This window comes from Drosophila innubila, assembly GCF_004354385.1.
Source record: "Drosophila innubila isolate TH190305 chromosome 2R unlocalized genomic scaffold, UK_Dinn_1.0 1_C_2R, whole genome shotgun sequence".
Classification (NCBI taxonomy): domain Eukaryota; kingdom Metazoa; phylum Arthropoda; class Insecta; order Diptera; family Drosophilidae; genus Drosophila; species Drosophila innubila.
Window position 1 is genome coordinate 15,854,478 of NW_022995374.1, and position 27,052 is coordinate 15,881,529.

Sequence of the window (27,052 nt, forward strand, 5' to 3'; positions counted from 1 at the left end):
TTGCAGCCGAAAAAAGAATGCAGATAACAACAAGAGATAACAGGCAGAAGCAACAGCAACAGCAACAACAACAACGATGACATTAACAAAAGAGACGACGAAATGTGGGCACAAAATGCGAGTAAAACAATTCCAATTAAAAGCGATAGGCCCACAAAAATGCAGGAGGGTAGAGCGTAGAGATTGAGAGTGAGAGGGGGTAGGGGTGTGCTGAAGGGTGGCAGCTAAAAATACAAACAAAAATAAAGGAAAATGCACGCATATCAAAAGGCTAACGGCAAGGGCCAAGTCAAAAAGTTAACGCAGCCCTGAGGACTGCAGTTACCTCAGACTGACAGATAGACAGTCGGACGAACGGACAGACAACTATATAAATACATGGATGAGATTAAGGTCCAAAAAACTTGTTAAAACACACCACACAAGTCAAAGGGTTAAGCTGCACACGTAAGGACTTAAAGTATACCCTACGAAAGTCATAGTAAATATACATTAAGCAAAAAAATATTCAATATCCAATAAAATCTATTGTTGAGATATGTTATTAAAAATCTATTAAAATCTCTAAAAATAAATCCTTTGTTTTCCATGTACACATATACCTCATCTATCCAGAACTACGAGGTATAAAAAAGAGCACAGTGTAAAACGTAAGTGGAAAATGCAGCGTGTATGTATAGGAAAAGAAGGGGCGGTGAAAACAAATGTTAAACTCCCACGATGTCAATACACTGCGCGAAATTGCAATCCACCCTAAGCATTGATTCAAAATCCCGCGTCGGAAAAGTGCTGTAACCCCTCGTAAGGTAGACTCAATGATGCTTAAGCCGTAGCTAACGTTATTGAACACCGTGTACTCTGTGTGTGTGTGTGTGTGCGAGTGTGGAGGGCGTGGCAACGCCTACATTTGCCTGACAGAATAACCCGTTCTCGTCATAGCGGTCAATCAGTTTACGACAATAACAACTTTTGAAGGGTTAACACGTGGTTCATATCCACATCCCCAGTCACATCCATCTATCCATCTACATGGACACGTGCTTGTGTGCCACACAGGAGGAAGCAGAGGAGGGGGGTTGTAGAGTCTAGGGGATTGAGAGAGTCTCATCAGCTTTTCGGTTAGGCATTTTGTATATTCAATTAGCCCCCGGTTTGTCCTTCTCCTCCTTCTCATCCTTCAGCTCGTTCTCATTCTCGTATACTTCCGGTGTCCGCCTCGCGGTAGCTGCAGTAGGCGCTACCTTACGGGGCTGCCCACTTGTTTGCATTTCTGATGCAATTTGTGGCTGCAACGCTTTTGTTATTGCTACATGCCACATATCGCACACCGTACCACGATCTGCCCCAGCGAGTGGTCCGAAATTGTGTGGCGTGTCGTGTCCATTAACACCTTTGATGGCCATAATACATATTCATTAATTCGCAATACTAAGGGAGATTTGCAGGTGATGTGGACGGCACGGCACGACAAGGTTACGGCTTAACTAAGGGTTACAATTGACCCACACCGAGGGAAGGAGTAGATTACGCTAAGGGTGCTGTCTATAATTGCATAGAAAACTCATTTGATTAACTCATAAAAAGATGAAAGATTGGGGAAATTTAGTGAATACAATATAATTTAGAACTTTTACTTTAACCGTGCCATGTTATACAAGTAAAGAACAGTCATATTTTGAAGTTCTTGGAATGAAAAGCAAATACTCTCTCTTTTTTCATTTATTTTAAAAATAAAAATGAGATAATAAGTACACTTTAAGCATAAATGACCAGATATAATAAGTACACTTTAAGCATAAATGACCAGATATAATAAGTATGTATCTGAAAGGGTATTAAATCTTTTACAAAATGAAGATAGTTATTCCATTCTGTAAGCGTTAAAATAATAGTACTTATGGCAACCACAACCTCAAAATGTTGCCACAAATTAAACGCCACCTTCAAAAAAAGGTTATCAGAGACTAAACGCAACTGATTGACTCTGGCAATGTCAGTCTACACCCACAAAAAGGGGGCTAGGACAGTGGGCAAAGTATGGTCACCTTTTTGTCTTACACATTAGTTAAAGCTTGCGGCAATAACAACAACTACAACCAACTGACAACTTGCAATAACACAACAAAACACTTAAGCAGAACACTTTTAATTTCACAGTTGCCCTGACAACTCGATGGAAAACCCCTTTTTCGGAAGTGCTTCCCTCTTCCTCCCAGACAACCAACCATCCAACTAACATTGCTGGCGGGGGCGAAGACGAGAACTTGAAACTGATGCCCGGCACGTGGACATGACGGAAGAACATGAGGATGAAGATGACGATGGCCGCAGGAGAGGAATAAAATTTTTGGATGAGACTGACAAAACAAAGCAACATTTTGATGGGGTGTAGAAAAGGAATCGGGAAGGGCAAAAACATATTCCGCACTATTTAAATGTGATTTGTAAGAGTGGGCAGCAGCAGGGGAAGAGAGACCAGGGATAGGGTGGGGGGTGGCACACCCAGCACGGCACGCGCACAAATTAGTGAGCAGCAAGATATGAAAAGCGAGTCTCGTGCCAAGTAAGAAATACAGCAACAACAGCAACAACAACAACAACAACATGAAGCACAGTGAAGAACAATAACAATGCGTATAATCAAAATTAACATAACAATGCAACAACAACAACTACAGCAGAAAGTGTTGCTGTGGCAGAGTAAAAAAAATGAAATAAAGCCGCAGTGAAATGAATTTGTATCGCAAGAACTTGAAATTTACTTCCCATCACCATCACCGTCGCCTTCGTCGTCGTCGTCGTCGTCGTCAAATAACAATGCCAAGACCCACAGAGAACTGAGCCCATAATGAAAGGGTAAGCCTCTGAGCCAGGGGACAGCTTGTAGAGCAGCGGAGTTGCGCTGCAAAGAGGGGAAGCAGCAGCAGCCAAACGAACCCATTAAAACGTGAAAGAACCAGCCAGTGAGCATCGTTTTTTTCCATTTCTTAGCTCACATTCAAACACAGCGTACATATCAGAGAACTGCAACGGGTTAGAGATGTTCGATCAGACTCGAACATTGACTCGTACTCGTTGTGATTTTTTCACTTTGTTCAAGCGATCGGAGCGGATCGTTCGAGCTGAGCGTTTGATTCGAACGGTCAGTTCGAATCAACTCGTCCGCAATCATGCTGATCGTTTGTGAGCGTTCGTTTCGATCCAATCACGTTCGAGTAGCAATGATCGAAATGATTTTTGAGCGTTTGTGAGCGTTCGTTTCGATCGAGTCACGAGTCATGATCGAACTTGCTGGTTGATTTGATTTGATTCATACCCGTTTTGTTCAAACGATCGGATCAATCATCGAGTCATACTCGAGTTGACTCGTTTAGAAAATGTACAAGGCAGAGCGCGCACGTGGCAGCGTTTGCGCTTGCAATGATATGTATTTATGCGCGTAAATATGTATATAAATGCAATAGTATTTATGTTTAAGACGTTTATTGTAAAATTTATTACGGGCTGCGTATACATACGTACATACATACATGCAATTACACATGCCCATAATAAAATAATAGTATTGTAATTTTTTTAAAGACTGGAAAAACTATCAAACTTTAAATTATTTAAAATAAATTATACTTTTATAATATTAATTAATTTAATTTTTTCATTTTACTTTTAATTTAAAATTTAAATTTTTAGCAGACATTTTTCATCATTTTATTTTATATTTTACAAACTATTCTAAGTTGACATTAAATAAATAAAAAAATATTTAAGACTAAATAAATAATTAATAATAAATAAATAAATTATAAATAATAGTTTTAATAAAATGTGTGTACATAATTGCGTTATATAAATATGCATTTGCATAAATATAATATAATTACATAAATATAAATGTACGTACATGTATGCGCACATTTATTTAGAAGAAGAAGCCGGAAAAAAAATACAAAATCAACAGTGTCGTTTTCGATCATACTCGAACAATCACAATCAAATCAAATCAGTCAGCAAGTTCGATCATGACTCGTGACTCTGATCGAAACGAACGCTCACAAACGCTCAAAATCATTTCGTTCATTGCTACTCGAACGTGATTGATCGAAACGAACGCTCACAAACAATCACAATCAAATCAGATCGTATGACTCGAACGCTACTCGACCCGAATTGTTCGAAAGCAAAAAAAATCATACCCGCGACTCGATCGTAAACAAAGAGACCCGTGACTCGATCGAGCCCGTTGCGACCGAGTCTCTGAGTTGCTTTGATCGAACTTGTCGCTCTGGTGCTCAATCATACTCGAACATACCCGTTGCAGTTCTCTGGTACATATACACACACACACACACACTCTCACACACACACACAACCAACACACACTTCCACACACACGCACTTCTACTATTCCCAGCGGGCACTTAATTTACTGCCTTGCATTGCATACATTTCATTTCATGTTCCATTTCCTAAACGTTTCCCCTATGTTACTGTTTGAATGCGCTGTTGCCGCACTTCATGTTTCATTTTCAGCAATCCGCAACAAAATATGTTTTTAAAAGTTTTAAATTTAAACTTAATAAACATTGCATATTATTTCAACTTTTCTTAGTTTCTGTAGGAAATTTAAATTTTTTACTATTTGAGCATCTAATAAAATTTGCTTAGAATCAAAATTTAAGTGTAAATTTTTAAGTTGGTCATTTAAAATATTTATTTAGTAAAACCGTGTCTCATTCTACCATTCCTATGAACCTAGCAGTATTTTGAATTGTTATAAACTAAATTTTAGCTTTAAATGAGTATTTTAAGTTTTAAATGATGTTTAATTTTGGCGATTCTTCAAATTTTGAATTTATAAATAGTATAGAATTTCTTTTGCAAATTATAATTCTTTCGCTTTGGTAGCTGTCAAAGTGATGCGCGTTGGCTGGCAACCCTAGTTTCTGTTATTTCTATACAATTATTGTAGTTGTAGCCGTTGTTGTTTTTTCTTTTATAGGCAACGCGTGCCACCATAATCATCATAATAATGAAAGCTGAGCATAATGATAATAATAGTGTGCCAAATGCTGTGCACGTCATTTGGGATGTTCTCGTATAGGGTTGCGTTTGCTGCTGTGACTCAACAAGGGTTGCCTACGCTCTTTCAAGGCTCTTTTACTCTTCTCAATGTTTTTGTTTAATTTCGAAAATATTTGCGCTATTCAAGGAATGCATTTCGTTTTTTGAAATTTTAATCTTTTTTCCAGCTTAAAGCACTTCTGAGAGAGGCATTTAAAAATAAAAAAGAGGCCGAGTCTGACATGAAATGGCAAAGTCTATAGCGAAACATCATCGTTTATAATCGCAGCAGTCTGTATCCATGTGTGCGTGAGGCATTTCGAGTGGCTGAGAATGGGATGAGTAGGATGAACACTGAGCTGAAGGCATCTCGAGTGGCCTTTTATACGAAATTTTGTATCCTAGACATTGTCAGCGAACTTTGAGAACTCGAAGAACTCTTTCTCTGAAGGCCAAAAGCAAATATTTAAACTGTTCCGAAAAGAAATTACCTGTTTTCCTTAAGTGAACATCTTTGTAGACATTTGTAGGATGAGATATTGAGAAAAGAAGCAAGAGCTTAATCTGTGCTGTTGTCATTAAATCTCTGGATGTTTGAAGGAGCAAATAGTTCTCTTACAGAATATAACGCTTACGAATGACAGACAAAGAAGACTGAATCTTCTTCAAAGATATAGAGAGAGAGAGCCATAAAAGATTAAATGATTGAAACAGGAACATATTTATATATGTCGCATAAAGAAGAAAATGATATTGTACCATAAAAAAAAGATAAATTGAAGAGAGCATCCAAATTTAATTCAAAGAGAATAGAATGCTGAGGTATATAAAATTTAAAAAGTGGATTTTTACATTTTCTTTTATTCATAGAGCCCTCTTTTCTTTTCTTGTACCATGATAAAACAAGTGCGAAGTGACAGATAAATTATTCCATTAACAAGTCAAATCTCACACATGACGCATTCTAATCCCGTAGGCCGTAAGCTTTCCCCAACTTCGGAACTCCTTACCTCTTCAATTGCTTCCAGTTGAGTGCGAATGCGAAAACGAATGCAACGAAAGATGCGAATCTTTGGCTTTTGTTTCAGTTGGCGTTACCTCTGAATTGATTCATTCATTCGCTTCCATTTCATTGAAAAGAAAATAGAAATCAAAATCGAAATCGAAAATTCAACTAATTTGCATTTTCGATTTGCATATTTACTCAAAATCTACTGCCTACAAAATCGAGAGCACAACTGCATAGAAAAAGCCCCCCAAACGATGCAAATTTTGTGTCATTGAAATTAAATTGATTGCAAATACTGAAGATTGACTTGAAGTGGGTTGATCGTTCGAGTACTTGAAACAAAGGCCAACCGAGAGAGAGAGAGAGAGAGAGAGAGAGAGTGGAACGGTTAGAAAGGGAAAGAGTTGAGAAGTCCTCCGTTGCCTCTGTTGATTTCTGATAACTGCCAATGAAGGACTCAGACTCAGGCACAGGGGAAACCCAGGGACAAAATCGAAAGTCATTGCGCATAATTGCAGTTTGTGCGTCAAAGGGGTTTTTTTGGACTAACCGTACCGAGTTCAGGGGTCGTTTGTTGGACCAAGGGCTGCAATTGTGCCAAATGCTATTAATGAAAATCACAAACACTGCGACTCGAACTCTAAATTCCGCGTTCAGGCACATGCCATGAAAAATTGCCACCCTAATTTGAAATTAAGCAGCCTATACAGAGATTCGAATGGACTTTGGAAGGGGAGAAAGAAGCACATGCCATTCAAAGTGCATTGTGAGTTACAATGGATGCATTAATGGACTTTGTTGCTGCATCACGTGGCCACTCAGATCCCTGTCAGTATTGACTGGGTACAAAGTTAAATAGCAAAGGAATTATTTCAAGTCTTCAAGATTAAACCTGAGTCGGAGTAAAACTTCTTCGTTCAGAATTGGTTTGGACTATTGGTATAAACTTTCTTGGACAATTACTGGGTAGGGGGGCAAAGTTTGGCTACTTTGGAAATTGGCACAGCCAAATCAGTTGCGAAACAAGTTTATTGAACAACTTATCACAACTGGGGGGTGACCGTGGAAGAGGGTTGGGGGGACAGGGGGTACGAAAATGTCAAAAAATGGCAGCACGCGTCTTCTGAAAACCGCCTCCTTCCTACTTCAGATGTTGATGATGATGGGCATAGTGATGGTGCGTATTTTGGCCTTGCCAAGGGTGTCTACACTTTAGTGGTGGGAGCGTGATATAATTGGAGAGGACGTGACACGAGCTAGCATACGATGCGATAGGCACGACTAATTTTTTTCCTCTAAAGATGAATAAAATACACTAAATTTACATTGCAAAATGAAGTAATAATTATTCATCTAATTATTATAACAAGATAGAAAAATATTAATAATTTTAAATTTTTAAATTCACATTCTTTTATTTATTAGATTATCCTGTTCCCAGAATATTAAGATTTATTTTAAGAAGGTATTTCGATCAATTATTTATTTACTAGATGATTCTTATATTTATAAAATTCAAAAATCTTTAATTTTCATAACGTACTAGTGCTCGTGCTCGTGTCACGACAAGTGTTTCCAAAAGTGTTCAACACTAAAGTCTAGACTGAACACACAATCTACACTCACTCACACACTCAGACAGTTGACAGGTTGTGTTTTGATTCGCATGTAAGCAGTTACTGAGCCCCCGCCCACTGTCAACCCCTAGACAGAGGGGTTGTGCCCTCCCTTGACAGACGCACAATATTTACTTAGCTGGGATTTTTTTTTTTTGCCTCGACTTCAATGGCTGCTTAAATTCAACTAAACAAATTGGAAAATTTTGTAAAAATTGGTTTATGATGCTGACATTTGTGTGGCAACGTTGTTGCTAACCGAGTAACAATAACATAACCCCGAAAAAAGTGCAATCAAGCGATGTAACAAAGGGAGAGGGAAGGTAGAATTGGAATTTTTCGGTGTGGATTTGGCGAGTCACTCGTCAAGGTGTCGAGGGGCTGGCAACTTGCCAGGGGTGAAGATTGACATTTTGAGTGAGAGGAGTTAGGGGCGCCAACAGGTGCTAAGGATTGGTCTGGGAAGGGGCATTAGGGATTGATTTTAGAGTTGTCATCAATAAGAAGTTGACAGCAAGTGGATGAGCGAAAAGCATATCAATGGAATGGAATGTAATGGAAAACGGAATAAAATAAAATATCACATATATTAAAAAAAAGAGTATTGACTTGTTAGAACTTCTGTTGTTAGAAAGAAAGTACAACTTTAAAAAATTCACAGCTGTTTTTGATTATACCATCTCTGCTATATTTTATTGGCATTTTCATTAAGTTGACTATACATTTCTTCAAATTGATTTATTTATTTAAATAGGAAAAGTTTTATTTTATTACGTATTAAGTATAATATCATTAAATTAAATTAAGATGATCTTAAGCTTCAATGTAGATGTCGATCAATTCAATGAATTGATTTTTATTTATTTAATATCCAATTATTACAATTATTCCAAATGGAAAACTCTTAAAAAAATTCAAAAGTGCCATTCTTTTCATTTACAGGAAGTTCTTTAATTTATTTGCAATGTTAAATTGTTTAGCATACACGATTTAAAGTTTCAAGTCAAAGTCCAGCCATAAAATGAATTAATTATACTTTTATTTCAGTGGCAAAAGATTTCCAACTTAATTTCGCAATATAAATCCAATCTAAAAGCTTTAAATTACAACAACAATGAGAACAACAACTGACGTTGGCCAAGTGCAAAGTCATTAAATTGATAAATAACCAAAAACTTTGCTCATAATCGCAACGAATGGAGCCAAGCACGTAAAATGTCTTCAAGGACCAGCAAGAGGAAGAAGAAGAAGCAGCAGCAGCAAATAAAGAAGAAGAGGAAGAAGAAGAAGCAGTAGAGGCAGAAGATGATGAAGAAGAAGATGCAACACAGAGTAGGCAAAGCCAAACATTTATCAAAGACAAACAACGCGCCTTTGCCATATAATGAAACGGATCTCATTCAAATCCAGCTTGTCCTGTCCTCTTCTATCCTGTCGTGTCCTGTTCTGTTACCATATTTACTAACGGTAGCTTCCAAATGTTTGCTTAAACAATTTGTGGATGCCCAGCGGGGGCGTGCCGAATGTCAGAGGGGGTTGGCGGGGTGGGAGGATGTCTATGACCGTGGCTGATCCATTTAAATGCCACACATAAATTACCATATACTGCCAAAAACAGAAGGTTGAGTTCGATTTACAAACACATACACACACACACACACATACACTCACACCTTTCAGACTCTTTCCACATTTGGACGCATCATTGAACAGACTCTCAGTGGACGACATATTGATGTATTGGCTGACTGCATTGAATGATTGTCCAGCTGACAACGAATCAAGTCAACGCGCAAATGTTACTAATAATATTGCGAGTAAGAGAGTGAGAGTGCGAGTGAGAGATAGGGAGAGAGCGTTTGCCACATTGTGTGCCCAAAACTCCCACTCACACTCCTCTTGTTGCGCTGACACAGAGTGACAACCCTGGCCCTGGTCGTGCTGATGTTGGTGGTGGTGGCGCTACCAACTTCAGCCCAGAGGCGCTTCATTACTTTAAATGCTTTACACGTACAACATTTAGGCTGGCGGACAGACGGCGACACTTTGTCTAGGGCGCGTGTTGTTGTTGCACCCTCACCCTAAAGTGGGTATCATGAGTTTGTAAAGCAACTTGCAACAAATAAAGAAAAGCTACTTTAAAAAATTTCAAGTTTTTTTTTTTATATTTTTGGTTGTTATTTTTGTATTACTTTAATTATTATGATTATAATGAATTATTAGATTTTTGAATTGTAATAAAAATATAAGTCGTAAAGCTTTTTTAAATTTTAATTTGGTTGCGCTTTACATTTTATATTATCTTATTTATTTCTTAGTATATTCCATATTCCAATAGTTGCTTATCTATTCTATCTAAAATGACACCCCGTTAGACGATACTTTATCATTTACTTTTTCGTTTACTTATTTCCTTTGAATTTTTTTTGGCAGTGTATAAATGCTTCGCTGTTTCGTTATCTGTTTCCCTTTGTGCCTCAAAACCTCATTCAAGGGCTACAGCACTTTATTGGTGCATGTTGCCTGGTCTTCCAAACCTTGGTCCACCCCTTGATTCGTGCAACGCACGGCAAACGCATTTTGCACGCAATTCAATCTATTTTTCTTTTCATTCCCAATCTTTTTGTTATGTGAACCGTCTGCGGGAGACGGATACGGCGACTGATGCGAATGGATGATGTCGCCCAAGTTTTCCATTTCTCTCTTACCCTCTCTTACTTTTTTTTTGCGAGTCAAACCTGTGCCGGGAGGAGGTGAAGCGAATTGCATTCTGGGAGTTCACTTTTTGCTGATTACAATGATGCCACATATTGCTTTTATTACACGTTGTTATGCGTTCGTTGCTCATCCGACTTTAACGTAGGCTTCCCGCAATCAACATAAACAGAATTGGAATACCATAAATGAACAACTGAAAGAATTCTCTGTATTTTCGTCTCTCAATTCTACTGCATAAAAGCTGATTGAGCGGTCAGCATAAAACTGATTGTAATTGCACTTTTCAGAAATTGGAAATAACCAGCATTTCTTTGATGATATGTAACTATATGATTACATAGTTACAAGCTATAGTATGACTGGGTAAACTAATGAAAATAAACTACATATAATAACTGAACCTTTATTGATCTTTGGTATTTCTTTCTTTTTTATAGGCATACTTGCTTAAAAATTTAAGCTCTAGTCTTTCACCAAATAAAGGTTAGATTTCAACTCAACTTTCTCCTTTAACTCATTCGAAAAATCAATGTGTTTGTTTCCTTTTAAGTTGAAGACTTATTTTAGTAGTAAAATATATTAATTATGCTTATGTTCTTCCTGTTCTATCTGAAGAGTAGAGTTTTCTTCATAAATTACTTGATTGCTTTTAACCTTTCTGAACATCTTTTTCTTCACCAATTATCCCAAATTTTAAATAGAGTTTTCTTTACTCAAGACTCCTTAGTTTTTCTTCTTCTACTTCATGATCCAATAATGTCCGCTTTGTACATTTTGAATCCTTTTTAAATAGTCAGGGGGCCTTTAATAATAACTATGCCCAAACATGCCACTTAAAGCCTAACAAGACTTTGGTAGAGAAAGGCTATAAAAAAAGTGTTACACGGACAATTAAGTTTTTATGAAACATTTCCGTTAGGTGGCGCTAGTGTGCAAAAACAAGTCAACAACATGCACACACGCACACAGCCACACAGACACACACATACGGAACAATTCGCTGCTGGCGCCAGACTCATTCGCATTGTTGGTTGGGGAATGGTGGTGAGGAGAGGGGGTTGGGTTGTACTACTAGCAAAAACATACGCTTCGCAGCGCATAAAAATTTATGTACGTTTGTGTTAGTGTGTATGTGTGTGTGTGTGTCTGTGTGTGGATTGGGCATGTTCGTGTCTGAATTTGTATTTAAATACATTTTAATTAGTATTTATTGTTTTTGTAGACGGCTGTCGTTGCCATTTGGGCAAAGTCTTCTCCTCACACCTCCCGGGTTGCCCAGACGGGCACTTAACACTTGCCAAATTAGACATGCAACAGCAACAAGAAGAGCAACAACAGCAACAAGGGGTTAAGCCAATCAAAAGTCATACGCACAGACACACAAACACATGCGTTAACAGTTGCTGAGCTGAACATCAACGTCAACTGTTACTCCTTCTGCCTAGCTACCCCCACCGCCCCCTATCTAACATCAAGCCCAATCACTGTCTTTCTTTCGGCTCTTTCGGCAAAGCAATTAACTACGCTTTGATTAACACTCGACGCCATCGTACGTCGTGCGTCGTTGACAATGACGACGACAGCTGGCAGCGCAGATCAAACCACAGTCCCCAAACTACAGCAACAGCAACAGCAGCAGCAGCAGAACAGCACCAGCGGCAGCGGCAGCAGATCAACAGCAGCTTAGATGCTGCCTGTTAACTTAACAGTTGTCAATTACAGCAGCTGTCGCTGTCGCTGTCGTGCTGCGCTGTTAAGCTAATGAAAGCATTTCGCTTAGCATGAGATGTGTGAGTGCGTGTGTGTGTGACAGCCGAAGTGACCGGCGCGGCACTTCGTCAACATTTCGGTTTGGCTCGGCTCGGTTCGGTTCGGCTGTAATTAAAGTGCAGTACGTGTTGGGCTTAGTTCGTGCCGTTTTATGACTAGCTCTTCATTAAGCTCTGTTACAGTAAACTCAGCTGCTGTCGCTGTTGCTGGCTCTGCCTGTGCCGTAGTCACTGCTACTCTTGTTGTTGCTTTTATTGCTGTTGTTGCTGTGTCTAGGGTTGCTTACGCTTAACAGGCGGATGTGTCGCTTTTGGTCGTAGTCCTGTAATAAGTTATGACACTTTAAACGCCCACTGTGCCGTGGGGCTGCCACCATGTGAACTTCTCTGTGTGTGTGTGTGTGCGTGTGTTTGAGCCACCCTCTCTTTGGGATTTTTTGGGCCACAAGATGTTCATTGAAGCGCATAATCGCATGTTAAATGTGTTGTAATTAAAATATTAATTTCTTCGCTTCAGCCCTGGCGTCAACTGGCTGCTCTGCCTTGTGGTTTGCCTCTTCTGTACACGTAATTATAGTTTTCGTTTCGCTGTGTCACGGAACATGACTTGAGAAGCGCGTAGAGAGGTCGTGTCAAAGTAAACAGGCATTTGCGGGAAGCTTAAAAGCTCTTGCAGCGGAAACCCAGTAAATATCTAATAAGTTGGGAATTACTAGAGTTAATATTTTGCATAAATAAAAAGGAAAAGCCGAATTTTGTTGGTGGGTTCACTCTTTATATATAGAGAGCATATCAAAATTAAATTGAGTTAACAACGATTAATGCTCAGTTAAAATAAAATTACATACAATATATCATAACTGTAAGAATTAAAATAAAATTAAATAGAATAATTAAACATATCCTGCTTAGTTTATACCATAAATTTACAATATTTTCTATCAAATCTTTTATGTAATTTGGCTATTACTAAGATTGAAATTTATGAAATTTTAAACTCGCTTTACTTATACTTATATTAGCCCCATTACGCAGACGGTTCAAAAAAATTCCCTGACGCGCTGCTTTCAACCACCCGAAACACGTTTACAAAAGTTGTGGTGTTGTAATCGGATATAAGTCGTACTCTCCAGAGAGTTTTCCAACAGTTGCGAGCTCAAAATATATATATAAAAACGCATATATTTATAGCCATCGAAAGAATGAAAGACAAGGCTAAAAAGCAAAGACCTTTTCAGACCCACAACAGAGTCCAAACATAACCCTAGCAACTAAACCATGCATAGAATTTCACATTTGATTACCAGCTAAAAAAAAACCTGATTAAAATACTTTTAAAGCAACGAATTGTAAATACTCTACAATAATCCAAAATAATATTCTACAGTTGGTATATTTTACATTGTTGTGCCTAAAGCATATTAGTGTGACCAATTTTGTCAAATAATATTGCGGTTATGTTAGGGTTGCCAACATTAAACAGAAGTTATTCCGTTTATTTAATAGTAAAAAATAAATGAAACCGAAAAGCAGCGACAAAGTCAAAGTGAAAGCCCAGGGCTAAAGTCCAAGGGTCTAATGGTCTAACGGTCTACCCCAACAAGTCCCCAAGTGACATACGCAGCATGCTCTGCCCGATCGGGTGTTTTGCTGTTTTTAGGTGGGCGTGTGCCTTGGGGGCGTTATAAACAAAAAATTAAGCGCATACGTGAGCTGCATGTGGAGTTGAGCTCTAAAACAAGGACCTCACACGAATCCTCAACCATGGCAGCATTGCATGCGTTTTATTCGTTTTGTTGTCAGACCGTCTGGTCCCGAGTCCCTGGTACATGGTCCCTGTTCCCTGATCCCATGTCCCTGTTCTCTCCTAACCAAACTGGCGCATCGTTTTTTGCTCATTATGTGCATAGCAGTTTTATAACAACACTGAAAAATATACAGAAAAAAAAAAATAGACGGCTATTGGCTGAAAACTACCCTCATAGTGTGTGTGCGTGTGTGTGCTCATGTTATTTGTTATTAAACGGGTCTCTGGAATCGCATGCGAATTTCAACTGCGGTCTGTGTCTGGGCACGCATTCTGTAATCGAGACCTGACCACAATTATATATGTTTTATATTTCCGAAAAGCAACTTTTCACCTGTTCGCAGACATTGCTCATTAGCGGCCCAACAGCATTTATTTAGAGCACCCCAGAGAAAATGAAATACACTAAAGGAGTGAGAAGAATCGGTCAAGTCAAGTGTCAAAAGGCAGGAAGTTGCACCTTAACACCTGCAACCTACACCATCTTCAGTCTACACATTTCTTCCATTCCCATCTCCTTTAACTCCCCTGCAATGCCACAAATTTGTGACAGTTAATCGGCTTCATTTTGTCCCTTGTCCTGTAAAGAATTTCTCTTATAACTTCATTTCTCTAATTGTTCGCCAGCACAAGGAAAGGAAGAAAAGAAAAGCAAAAAAATTGTATTTCAATTCAATTTCAGATGCTTATCGGAACCACAGCCAAGGGCTTGTTGCCCAGGACAACACCCTCAGGACAGACAAAGATAGTAGATGTAGTAATAGTCCGTCTAAAGAAAGCAAAAATCTATTTTCATTACGCTTCCTGCCCTCACTTTCTCTCTCGCATTCAGACATTTTGCGGCTGATAAGCTCTGAGCCCAGACACAAGCATGGAGATCAAATGAAATTATTAGTAAACCAGCTAAGCGAAGGAGTTCCCCCTTCAATTCTCTCTTCCCTCCCAGCCCAACTTGATATCGCTGCACGTGACCAAATTATTTTTCCTGCTTCCCTTCCCTTCTCTTCTTCTCTCTTCTCTGAAAACGTTTTCATTGTAATTTTCTCGATGTGTGTGTGTGTTTCACGTATCCCTCGTATAGCTTCTCCATTGATGGTTTATGCTGTCGTTGCCTTGGCTGACTAACAATTAGCGTTTCCCTGGGCTTATCCGCATCCATAACCATATCGATATCCATATCCAAACGGTTGCATCTTGTCTTGGGCTTAATCAAAATCTATTGGCCAAATCGCTATACTTCAAGCCAGGTTGTTATGTAAATCGTTATACGGCGCCTTTGTTAGTATATAAATTATGTTAATGGCATTTTGTGTCTCCCCTCCTGGGGGCATTGGCGTGTTAAGTGTCATGCCAATTGGCGCCTGTATTTGTGGGTTAATGAATATAAATGTCTTGATATTGCATATTCTCTGTGTCGCGATTTCAGTTAACATACCAAAGCGAATTCCTCAAAACACTTTAGAGTTGTGGAATCTTATCAATTGTTTATTGAGAGTTTTGAGAAATGGAGTAAATGATTTTGGTATATTCGAAATTAAGTAATAGTAATTTTTAATTTTTATTTAAAGCTGAAACTGTAAGTGGATAATGACTATAAAGATTTTTTTTATCGAAAGAATAATTATTACAGTATAAATAGTAATGAATGTACCTAAAATTAAATATGTATGGATTGAGTAAATATTTTATAGTTGCACAAACAATAAGTTTTATTTCTATTGATTGATCAAGCTATAAGAAATACTCATAACGAACCTTATGTAGTCTTTAATATCCATTAACTGAGATCAAAAATTCCATTTGCTTTACAAATACCAGTTGCCTGATCCAAATATCGTTTATGGATGGAAATTGAAAACTGCCACCATTCATGGCATTGGCATAAGTCTGTCAGAGGAAGTATCTATATACAAAAAATAAAGTAGAGGAAAGGAAATGGAACTAATCCTTTTTAAGTGCGTTAGAGCTGCCACATGCTGTGCACCAAATGCAACATTTGTGTTCAAGGACACGCCACATCCAGAAATAACTAGAAATGAGTATTGAGAATGAAAAAATAAACCCAACAGGCTGTAATATCTACAACTGAGCTGAACCAAACAGTTGTTGATGCTCTTAATGGTGGTGCTGGTGCTGGAGATGGAAATGAATATGACGGTGGTGGTGAGGTCTCTCTCATCCCCTTATATCCCCTGGGGGGATTGTCCAGGCTGTAACAAAAGTCGCGTGGAAATGAACCGACGGCGCATGCAGTAATTCAAAATAATTTGAGCAAACAATTCAAGTGGTTTAGGGGTTCCCCTCACCACGTCAACAACAACAACAACTCGAACCGGAACAGCAGGAACAAGGACACGTGCACAAAATCCCTCCGAAATTAGAACCAAATATTCAGTTGACAGCTGGACACTGCGCTTACCTGCAATGAGAGTAAAGAAATTTCATATTTTAATTAAATTGTGCATAAAAAGTAAAAATAATAAAAATATGTTCATAGAAACAGAGATTACGAGTATATCCCAACTTTAATGGAGCTTGCATATGGCGACTGGGACCAATTACGAATAGCAAATCGTAAATCGTAAATTGTAAATCGATGGCCACCGAGTTTTAGGGCCACAAATTGCAGGAAACATCGCAAAACATCAGCAAAAAATGAGTAAGCTGCAGTTGATCGACTAGCAGATACGCTATGAATTTCCAAACAAACAGTAGCTCTTTATGAATTGTGCAATAAAAAAAGCATAATTCTATTCTTGGATCTAAAAATCTTAAAGATATATTTCTCACATTATTTAATTATAAATGCAATTAGGTTAGCATTATCTATTTTTAAAATGAATATTAATGATAATGTCGTATTTTTTTAAGGATGCACTCATTTGTATAACATACAATTACCCAGTATATGCATTCTGGCAATTACAGGGTAGAGCAATGTATGTGACACCGCATCGCAACAGGCTTAAATTGTATGACAATTAAAAAAGGGAGCAATCAAAAACATTTATTATTCTTTATTATTTTTTTTTATTCGCTGTCGCAAATTCGTTGAGCGCTTAATCAACGGCATCCAAAATTCTTCCGGCAGGAAAACCCAAATACAAAGAAAAAAAACGCACACAAAATACAAATAAAAATGTAAATATTAATAAGCGTCAATATGCGTTCAAGCGTCAGTCACTGAAGTAGTAGACGAGGCGGGGAGCAAGGTCAGGGGAGGGGGAGAGAGAGAAGGAGGAGGAGTGGGAGTGGGAGTTGAGAACGAACGAAGCCAGCGAAAGGCAAGGCAAACAAACAAACAGCCGCAGACGCAGCCACAGCACGACAAGGGGCAAGGAGACGAAGAGGTGGGTGCTTTTTTAAGGGGTCAGGGAGGGGGACACAACTAGCAACAACAGCAAAGGCAACGGCAACGACCACACCCCAAAGCGATGGCCAAAGCAGACGCCGCCCCGGGACAACCCACTGAGAAACCACCCAAACCACCCAAAAAAGTGACTCAAACCCGAAGTCAAATCCGAAACGACGTCGTTTACCACTCGGCGGTGGGTGACGAGTGGCGCAGACGAGGGGGAGAAGGGAGCGGCACGGGCAATACGCTAATGTGAGACTAAACACGAGCCGGAGACCGAAACCGATTTCCGTCAAGGTGCCGGCGGGAGGGGGCGAGGGGGGACGACGTCGAAAAGACGGTGGGAAAAGGGGAAATGTTCAACACTGATATAAAACCTGTTTGTAATTGAGCCAAAATAATTGTGCAGCTCACAACGGTAGATCGAAATGTAGTTGTAATACTGACTAAGCAAATAAATAGGTAGATAATCAAGATATTGACTATAGTATACCCTACTTCACATTATTGGATCAGCAAAAAGAGTTAAGTCAATTCACGTAATTTTGAGTGTTCGAATATTAAAATACCTATTTAATCTTTTTAGTAATACTGACTAGCACTTATTATGATAAGAAAGGCCCACAAAATTGAAAATGCTTAGTTTTATGAAGTCATTTCATATACTATATAATTAAAGTAATGCTGTCTAGGCAAATAGAGATAGCAAAAATACCTAGTAAAGTAATAGTAATAGTTGAGTACTTGCCTAGAAAGTACTGTGTAACTATTTAAACATATCAATAAGGTATTTAAGTTTAATCACAGATTAATTTTATTTATTTTATAATTTATGCAAATTTTCAAATTTACAAATAATAACAAACAATAGTCAAAGTATATTAAATTAATAACAATCATTTTATATATATTGAAAAAATAAACAAAAGTATATACCCAGTTGAAGAATATAGTATTATTCGAACAGGGTATGCAAATATTTTGCATAGTCATTTTGTGCTTTGTCATCTATGATCATCACAAATAATACGCACTTCGTTATACAAGACGAATAACTTGTTTTATTTATAGACTCGATATAAGCGTTAGCACGAGTTGGTCAATAGAGTAGTCGTATTTTACCGTGGAAGCTAACAACATGCTTATTTTACTGATCGCCAGTTTGGCACTTGTCTTCTACGTCTGGCAGAGACGTACTTATAGTTACTGGCAACGACATGGAATCAAATCTATCAAACCAGTGCCAATATTGGGAAATTTACGTACTTTCCTCACTGGAAAAGTTCCGTTCTTCGAGCAGATCAGTTTACTCCATAATACTCCAGGCTATGAAAAGGAACCTTTAATTGGAGTGTATTTGCTACGCGGTCCAGGTGTAATTGTTCGTGATCTCGAGCTGATAAAAACTGTGATGATCAAGAAGTTCAACTATTTTGTGAATCGCGCATTGAGTACTGATCCACATCGCGATCCAATTGGATACAATAATATGTTTATCGTTCGCAATCCGGAATGGAAGATGATCAGGAATAAACTCTCGCCAGTGTTTACCAGTGGCAAGATCAAACAAATGTATCCCCTGATGGTAGAAGTAAGTAATCTGAGTGCTACCCTAAGAGAGGGAGAATAAAACAATTTTAATTACAGATTGGCAAGGATCTCGAGTTGACCTTGGAAAAAGTGCCCGTTGATTCTGCGATACGCATTAAGGATACTTGTGCGCGATTTACAACCGATCTTATAGCTACAACAGCTTTTGGAGTCAAGGCCAATTCCCTGAAGAATATTAAGAGCGAGTTCTTTAAACATAATGTGGCAATATTTGAAATCAGTTGGCTGCGTGCTCTGGATATCGGCATTATCTTTCTGCTGCCCGCATTGGCCTCTCTGGCTCGTGTTAAGTTCTTCTCGAAGAAATCTAGTGAATTCATCTATAAAACCGTGACGTACGTTCTTTCCGAGCGTGAGAAATCGGGTTTGCATCGTAATGATCTTATCGATATTCTGCTGGCTTTAAAACGCGAGGCAGCGGAAAAGGGTGAAAATATGACTAAGGAATTGGATTTTCTTGTGGCCCAAGCTGCTGTCTTTCAGACTGCGGGCTTTGAGACCAGCTCGTCTACAATGAGCTTGACTCTTTACGAATTAGCACTCAATACTGAGTTGCAAGATCGTTTACGCGAGGAGGTTAAGCAATACTTCGGCGATGAGGATCACATAAGTTATGAGCGTATTCAGGAAATGCCTTATCTAACACAGGTTGTCAATGAGACGCTACGAAAGTATCCCATTGTGGGATATGCTGAACGGGAATGCTCTCAGCCTGAGTCGGGCGAAAAGTTTACACTGGAACCTTACTACGATTTCGAGGTGCCAAGTGGAATGCCCTTCTATATTTCCACACTGGCTATTCATCGCGATGAGAAGGTATTATTATCCCTGTCATCGGTTCTACTTTCATTATTATCAATATTATATTTTTTATTAATTTTCAGTACTGGCCGGATCCTGAGAAATATGATCCCGAACGTTTTGCTCCGGAGAATCGCCATAATATCAATATGGATGCCTATATGCCTTTTGGCATTGGTCCACGCAATTGCATTGGCATGAGACTTGGTTTACTGCAGTCTAAACTGGGTCTAGTTCATTTATTCCGCAATCATCGCGTAATCCAATGCGATAAGACAATCAAGTCCATCAACTTTTCAGCAAAGTGTCCAGTTATGGCATCCGATGTCGACATTTATTTGCAATTGATACGTGATTGAAAGGCTATTCACTTTGTGGCATTAGAGGCATATGTTTAGATCGTATATAGTTTGAAATCAGCCGAACGCAATTTATTAGATTTATTAATAATTTACTCTATTAGTATTTATTATACATTTATTATTATATTATCTGTAAGTATTGCAAAAATTAAAAAAAAAAATGCATTTTATTTATCTATCTGTTTTTTTATCCTATCTAGTTAACTAAATTAAGATAAAATATATAGTTTGAATTCAGCCGAACTCCATTTATTAGATTTATTAAAAATTTACGCTTTAAGTATTTATAGTACTTTTCTTATTATATTATCTGTAAATAATGCAAAAATTAATAAAAAAGAAATGCAATTTATTTATCTATTTGCCTTTTTATCCAAGTTAATTAACTAAATTAAGACAACAAAAATAGCGATTCTCTCAGAAACGAGGTGTAAGTTTTTAAATCAATTTGTATTATGAATTTAAATTATTTTAATAAGTGTATTCAATGCATTGAACTTCCGCAATTGTTTCTTGAACAACTTTAGTTCATAATAACCGTTTTCGATTTCATTGGAATATTGCATATGCTGGTACCACTGTAAATGTTGGCCAACGATGCGTCGCTTTTTGGCAGCGTCCTTCACACGCTTACCACCACTACCAACAGCAGTACCACCACGACAGCACCACCATGAGGACAAACACTAGCACCGCCTAGTCCCCATTTGAGTTTCGTGGCCGTCGCCATCATCATCATCATCAACATCAACATCATATCAACATCAAGTCGTGGACTTTTGTGAAATGGAACTTTCAACACCGGAAGCAGCGTGTTGCATGTATTTATGTAGATATTAGCGCAGCCCTCTAGACCATATGAGCTGGCCCCTGGGCTGGCCTAACCTAGACGAATCAAACCGTACCCGAACCCCATTCCTCTTACCCTTACCCTAACCCTCACCCTCACCATTATCCTCACCCTTGGCCGAACCTGAGCTCGGACGTATGGCATCGTGGGGAGTTTGTATGTTGTTGTTTTTTTATAAGCGCGACTATAAACCAGATTTGGCAGAGCTCTTTACCCTAACATATTCAATACCAATGAGGGGAGATGGGTTGACTTGATTCGACATAGAAGGGCTTGAAGGATCAGACCCTGTATTTTTGTGTGTGCCCCACGGTGAAATATGCACAAGCAGTAGCAGCAACAGCAGGCAAAGAGAAAAGAGAAGAAAAGAACAGAACAGAACAGAAAAGACCAGGACCAAACAGCACAGAATAGGAAAGAGCAGGAAAGAAAAGAAGGAAGCAGCAATTTTTTGAATGAAATTATGCATTCATAACCATCGACGAGCCATTAAAGAGGGGTTGCCCTTTCAAGTCGAACCGAAACCGAAGTCGGAAAGGCGAAACAGCAGCAGGAACAGGTGCGGTTAGTTGAGGGGGGGTTTTTAGCTTCAACTTAAGTGAATTTCTCTTGAAACGGAGTTAAATCTATAATGGCGTTGTGCAGCTCAGAGCAAGGATCTAGCTAAAGCAACTACAGATTGTGTAAGTTTTATGGAAGTTAATCTAAATGGCAAAGTATCTTGCTAAATAACTTATTTTAAGAGTTGATAGAAACACTTGAGGCTAGACGGATAAGCTAAGAGTAACCCTCAGATCTTGTCTAAGCTCATGAAGTGAAGTCACGTCTATAAAATTACAACTTAGTTAATGATGTATAAGTTTCCACCAAATGAACTTTTTTATGCTAAAAAATTATAGAGAAAATGTCATTTTATAATATGTGATTATAATCAGTTTTAATGCAGAAAACGTCTTTCTTAGAAACTCTGGTTTAACTACTCAAAAAAATACTTTTACTAAAGGTCATACTATATTTAATTTTGAAAATATCGTTCTAAGAAACTAGCTTTTAACGTGCTAAAAAGAATGCTCTTACCAAAAATCACTGGCTTGTGCTGAAAACATATTCGACATAAACAAGGGAATGTACTTAAAAATTCGAAATTGAAAGAAAAAGATCTTCTTCTACAGATCAAATTAGACAGAACAGTCTAAACAAGTTTTAATTAAGAAATCAGACATTCAATTTTTTTTATCAGTTTAAAGGACAGGCTTTTCAATGAGTTAAGAAAAGAGTTTTATTACTAAGTTGAATATTGGAATAGGGTTGTTTACAGCGTTGTTTCCTGCTTGGACCCCGACTAGTAATTTGTCACATTTATGTTTGGTTATTAGGATTTCTGGTCAGTAAAGCAGCTCTGGCTTCGCTGGTCAGTGCATTTGGCAGGGGGCAACCCTCTTTTTGAGCTTGTGCCAACCCTTAAGCCTTTAATCAAATGCAACGCATGCAGCAACCCTAACAAGGATTATCTTTAAACACACACACACATACACACACATGCAAATGCAGCAACTGCTGTTTGTAGTAAGTTGTTATTATTTGTTGTTGGATCTTGTTTTAATTTAAAAAATGTCACGCGGACTTAATACCCAATGTGCAATACCATTGCCCTAGGTATCCCTGCTACCGTCTGTCCCCTTTCACTGCCCCTTTGTCCACCTTTGCCTGTGCTGGGCAGGACGCATGCATCAGCAACATCAATGAAATGTGTAAGCCTTTGACTTGATGCTACCGTTGATGAGGGGTCGCTCATATGTGCACGTATACAAGTATGTGTGTGTGAGTGTGTGTGTGTGTGTGTGTGGCATGCAACTGCTGAAACCTGTTTGATCGAAACTTGTTCTCAAGGGTTTGACCGCTGGCCACACTCGTTCCCTTGCCATGTGCCAAAAAAGACTGCTGACCAGATAGGGGCAGAAAATCTCAAAGTGCATATAATTATAAAAAGCGAAAGACAGAGAAAGATAGAGAGTGAGAGAGTGAGAGAGAGTGTAAGAGGTAGACCGTGTGCTGTGTCGCGTGTTTCATCATAATTTTGACCGGGGTCCGAGAAGGAGGCAGTCGAACGGTAAACGTTTTCACGATAACATCTGGCGGGGCAAAACGAGGTATGAGTATTGCGATTTCCAACAAGGGTTGCTCATTGCATAATTATGCCACTGTCCAATGAAGTTCGTAATGCCACCGCTGCCGATATAATCTAATTTGTGTTCTTCGACCAGGGGTTCAACTTATACATTTGGGGTTGTTTCCAACACTGGTTTGGGGGGATTTGTCATTCGAATTGAAGATGACCCAATGACCCACAAGTTGAGCTCATTTATTTGAATGCCAGACAAATAATTCACAGCTGTTTATCGCACCGAGGATTACCCCAAAATGAGGTACATACTTTGCTTAAGACCATGGTTTTCAAGAATTATGCAAAGAACCAATTCGCTTACCCATTGGATAACATTTTATTTTGTATCTAAAAGAAAATAGGATAATAAAGCTTATTTCTACATTGTATCTGCAAATATATTCAATATGTTACTTTCTTTTTTCAAATGACAACAGTGATTTATAATATAAGAAAAAAAATATGCAGCAGTAGGAAAAAATTTGAACATTTTTAAAAGTCTTCGAAATAATGCGAAATTCAAAATATTAATGAGAGACAGCTTATATGCATTATTAATTTGGAGGCCAGATCACAATCAAAATGACATTCTGAATGAAATTCGCTTGAGTTTTGACAAAGTTATGAGAGTTCAAAGTTTTCAACTAAACATGAAGGGGTTGGTATTTAAATTATGGATGATAGACAGCTTTAAGTCATAAAATATATAATTTTTTAAATCAAAAAAATTTAAATCCAATATCAAATTGAAGGTCGAGTCATGATCTAAAAAATATAACGCTTGGAAATCGGTTTAAAATTGACGATATTATAAGAGTTTTGTAGTTATCAATGACTAAGTATGTGATATAGCATTTAAAAACATCTCCTTGAATCTCTGTACTCTGTGCAGTGTTATCTGTTCGTTAAATCTGATGTGACTGTTATTTTATAAGCAACCAACACTTAACTACACATTTAAATAAAAAAATAAAAGTTAAAAAAAAAATTAAATTATTACTGTGTATTATAAATGTAGATATAAATATGTTATGTTATTATAATTATCATTATTATTTATATTAAATAATACCGTTGCTGCCAATCCATGTTCGATTTAATTTGTATTTGTCCTGCATTTGTTAATATAATCTAATTTGTATGCTTCGACTTAAAGTTTCACAGCTTCTTTGGACTAAATTATGGTTTGGGAGGATTTGTCAATCGAGTTACAGATGACCCAATGACCCACAAATGGAGCTCATTTATTTGGATGCCACACAAATAATTCACAGCTGTTTATCGCGCAAAGGATTACCCCAAAAGCAGGTACTTACGAGGAGTTCCTGACATGCTAATGCTCCGTTTCCAGTGGTTAGCAACCAGGTGAGCACTAAGATGTTGGCTATAAAACATGTGCAATGCCAGCAAATACCACAAAATCCTCACTTCATAACTCATTTGTTGCCAACAAAGTTCTCCACGACGACGACGACGACACTCGAACCCTGTTCACGACCCCATTCAGAGAGACAGAGAGTGGGACAGATGGAGCGAGAGAGAGTGAGAAAGGGGAACTCCCACACACATTACCCCTAACCATTGACTCTCTGACTGTCCGTCTGTCTGTCTGTCTGTCTGTCTGTCTGTCTGTTTGTCTGTCTGACTGTTGGTTAGCTCATCGTATGTAATGGCAAACGATTTTCAGTCTTTTGTATTTGATTTTCCAAATTGTAATGCAGCAATGTTTCGATTTCTGGTTTTCTCTGTCCTCCCCGTCTCTGTCTCATGTTCTCGGTTCACAGTTCTCCATTCTCATTTCACTGTTTGGGAGTGTGACGAATGCGTAACATTTGTCAAATTAGCTAGGGCAGATAACAGTGCGTTGCAGGGGCGTGGCTCTAGTGTAAAATCAACTGGAGTATAAGTATCTTGACAGAGACCGTGGATCCAATGCAATAATCCACTTGCTGTCAATTAAGTTTATTTATAGCTGCTCCCCGGGACGTGTGAAGATTACACTCTCTTCACAAAATATTGGTGCAATGAACTTTGTAGATAATTTATAGAGCGAATTGATACGTAAAGATCTTAAAAAAAAAACTTAAGATTTGGCTACCTGTGAGATCTATGAAAGATTTATAGCGGATTTGGATTAAGCATTCTTGGCTGGTATAATTTAATAGTAAAATAGTAATATAAAGTTACAACAAAGTTTAAGAATGGAATGCTTTTATATGTTTTTATTATAAAGAATTAGTTATGAGTATTGTAAAGAATTTATTAAATATGAAACGCATTTTATACATTTTATTCCTAGTCAAATCCTAATAGACTTCAATTTAATTAGAGAAGCCATTGAACTAACCACTAACAGAGCATTCAACTCAGCGCAGATGAGTCTGGTCACACTGTCATAATTTGGAGGGCATTAACCGGCCGGCTTTAACCGCAAAATGTGCTGACAGTGTAGGCCTGGCCAGTTATCCTTGTGTTGTTTGCCTTGTTATTGAACTGAACTTGACATTTTGCACTGGCCAAAAGTCTGCAACGGGAACTGGCGAGTCGAGGCGTGTCGTGCCGAGGGAAGCGGATGAGAGGGAATCAGAGGGGAGGATAGAGAGAGAGTGAGTGTATACACGTAATAAAAAGGATAATGCGAGTGCGATGAGCTGACCCGACCCCAATTTAAGTTACAGAGCCGCCAAACAGGAGGCAGCTGCTGCTCCTGTTCGTCCCTCGTCCTGAGTGTGAGGTTCGGCAGCAGACGACTCGTCGTCGGCAACACGAATAATAAAAGTGAATTCGCTGTGGGGTTGTTGTAGGCACCGCGAACCCGATTCATGCAAACAGGATGAAAAGGACACAGCGGTGCGTTTATGAAATTACTTGTTGGCTCGAAAGAAGAAAATAAAAAAAAAAAACGAAGCGAATGAATTATTGAAAGCTTTTATAGGCAGGCCATAAAAAACTGAATATCCAGCTATGCAGGAGCAGCGAGGAAGAAGGAGAGGATCCTTAGGCCTAGTCCTTGGGACAGTTTTCAAAGCTCATTTGACTTAAGCTTATTGAATTGCCAATGATTTGCCCCTGGTTGACATTAAAGTTGCCCAAGTTTTCTCACTTGAATTCGATTTCTGAAAATCATAAACCTGTTAATAAATTCTGATGCTATTCAATGTTATTAACACATTTTTATGCTCAGCCTTCCGCTTTGCACCTGGGCCCAACAGGCGTGGCTAAGTGTTGTTTTGGGGTGGTATAAATGGCCAAGTACTCCGACTCCCAATTGCTGTCGGGTTTTTGCTGCCTTTGCCCTGGTCCGAAACCAAAAGCGACTTAAAGCCAAATTAAATTTTAGGCAGAGCTCTTGCACAGATTTTAATTAGATGTAATGTCAGCTTAATGAGTTTGATGTCATGTCGCTTGAGCTTCAGCCCGCGGGGTGGGTTGCCTTCCCTTCAGTGTGTAGTTAGGATAAGGGACCATAGGTTGCTAAGGGAGGGAGGTGAACTGCATAGGATGGTAAGGATGGTAATAATATGTTACTAGTGGTGGTGGTTCTGTGTGTGGTCATGGGCCAGATTGTGTATTTGATTTCTTCTATTTTTTCAAAGTGCCAAATGAAGAACAGCAGGCACAATATTGACATAAGGAAAGTAGATGAGATCAACAAACAGTTGACAGTCGTTGACTGTTAATTTTGTTAGTCAGAGGGGATTTTAAGTAAGCAACGCAAGTAGAGGTCTTCTGAATAGCTCTAACTATAATATAGCCTCTGCTATTACTTAAACTGAGACTCTACTAAATCAGAAGGTCGAATTTAACTGAGCCGACGACAAGGAAAGTTAATGTTAAATATATAGAATTTGCTAAATTTTAGAATATAATATAATAATGAATTAATTATCATTTTAATACAAAAACCTATCTACTAAACTGATCTACAG

General features: G+C 38.4%; 2 protein-coding genes across 2 annotated transcripts in view; one reads left to right on the forward strand and one right to left on the reverse strand.

Annotated features, from left to right (window-relative positions):
• LOC117783021 (zinc finger protein jing) overlaps positions 1–27,052 on the reverse strand; it is a 158,781-nt gene that overhangs the window by 30,315 nt on the left and 101,414 nt on the right. The window lies entirely within an intron of this gene.
• On the forward strand, positions 18,438–20,211 carry LOC117785696 (probable cytochrome P450 6w1). Its single transcript, XM_034623881.1, has 3 exons — positions 18,438–18,926; positions 18,983–19,762; positions 19,831–20,211. The coding sequence occupies exons 1-3, from the start codon at positions 18,474–18,476 to the stop codon at positions 20,104–20,106; spliced, it is 1,509 nt and encodes a 502-aa protein (XP_034479772.1). The 5' UTR covers positions 18,438–18,473; the 3' UTR covers positions 20,107–20,211.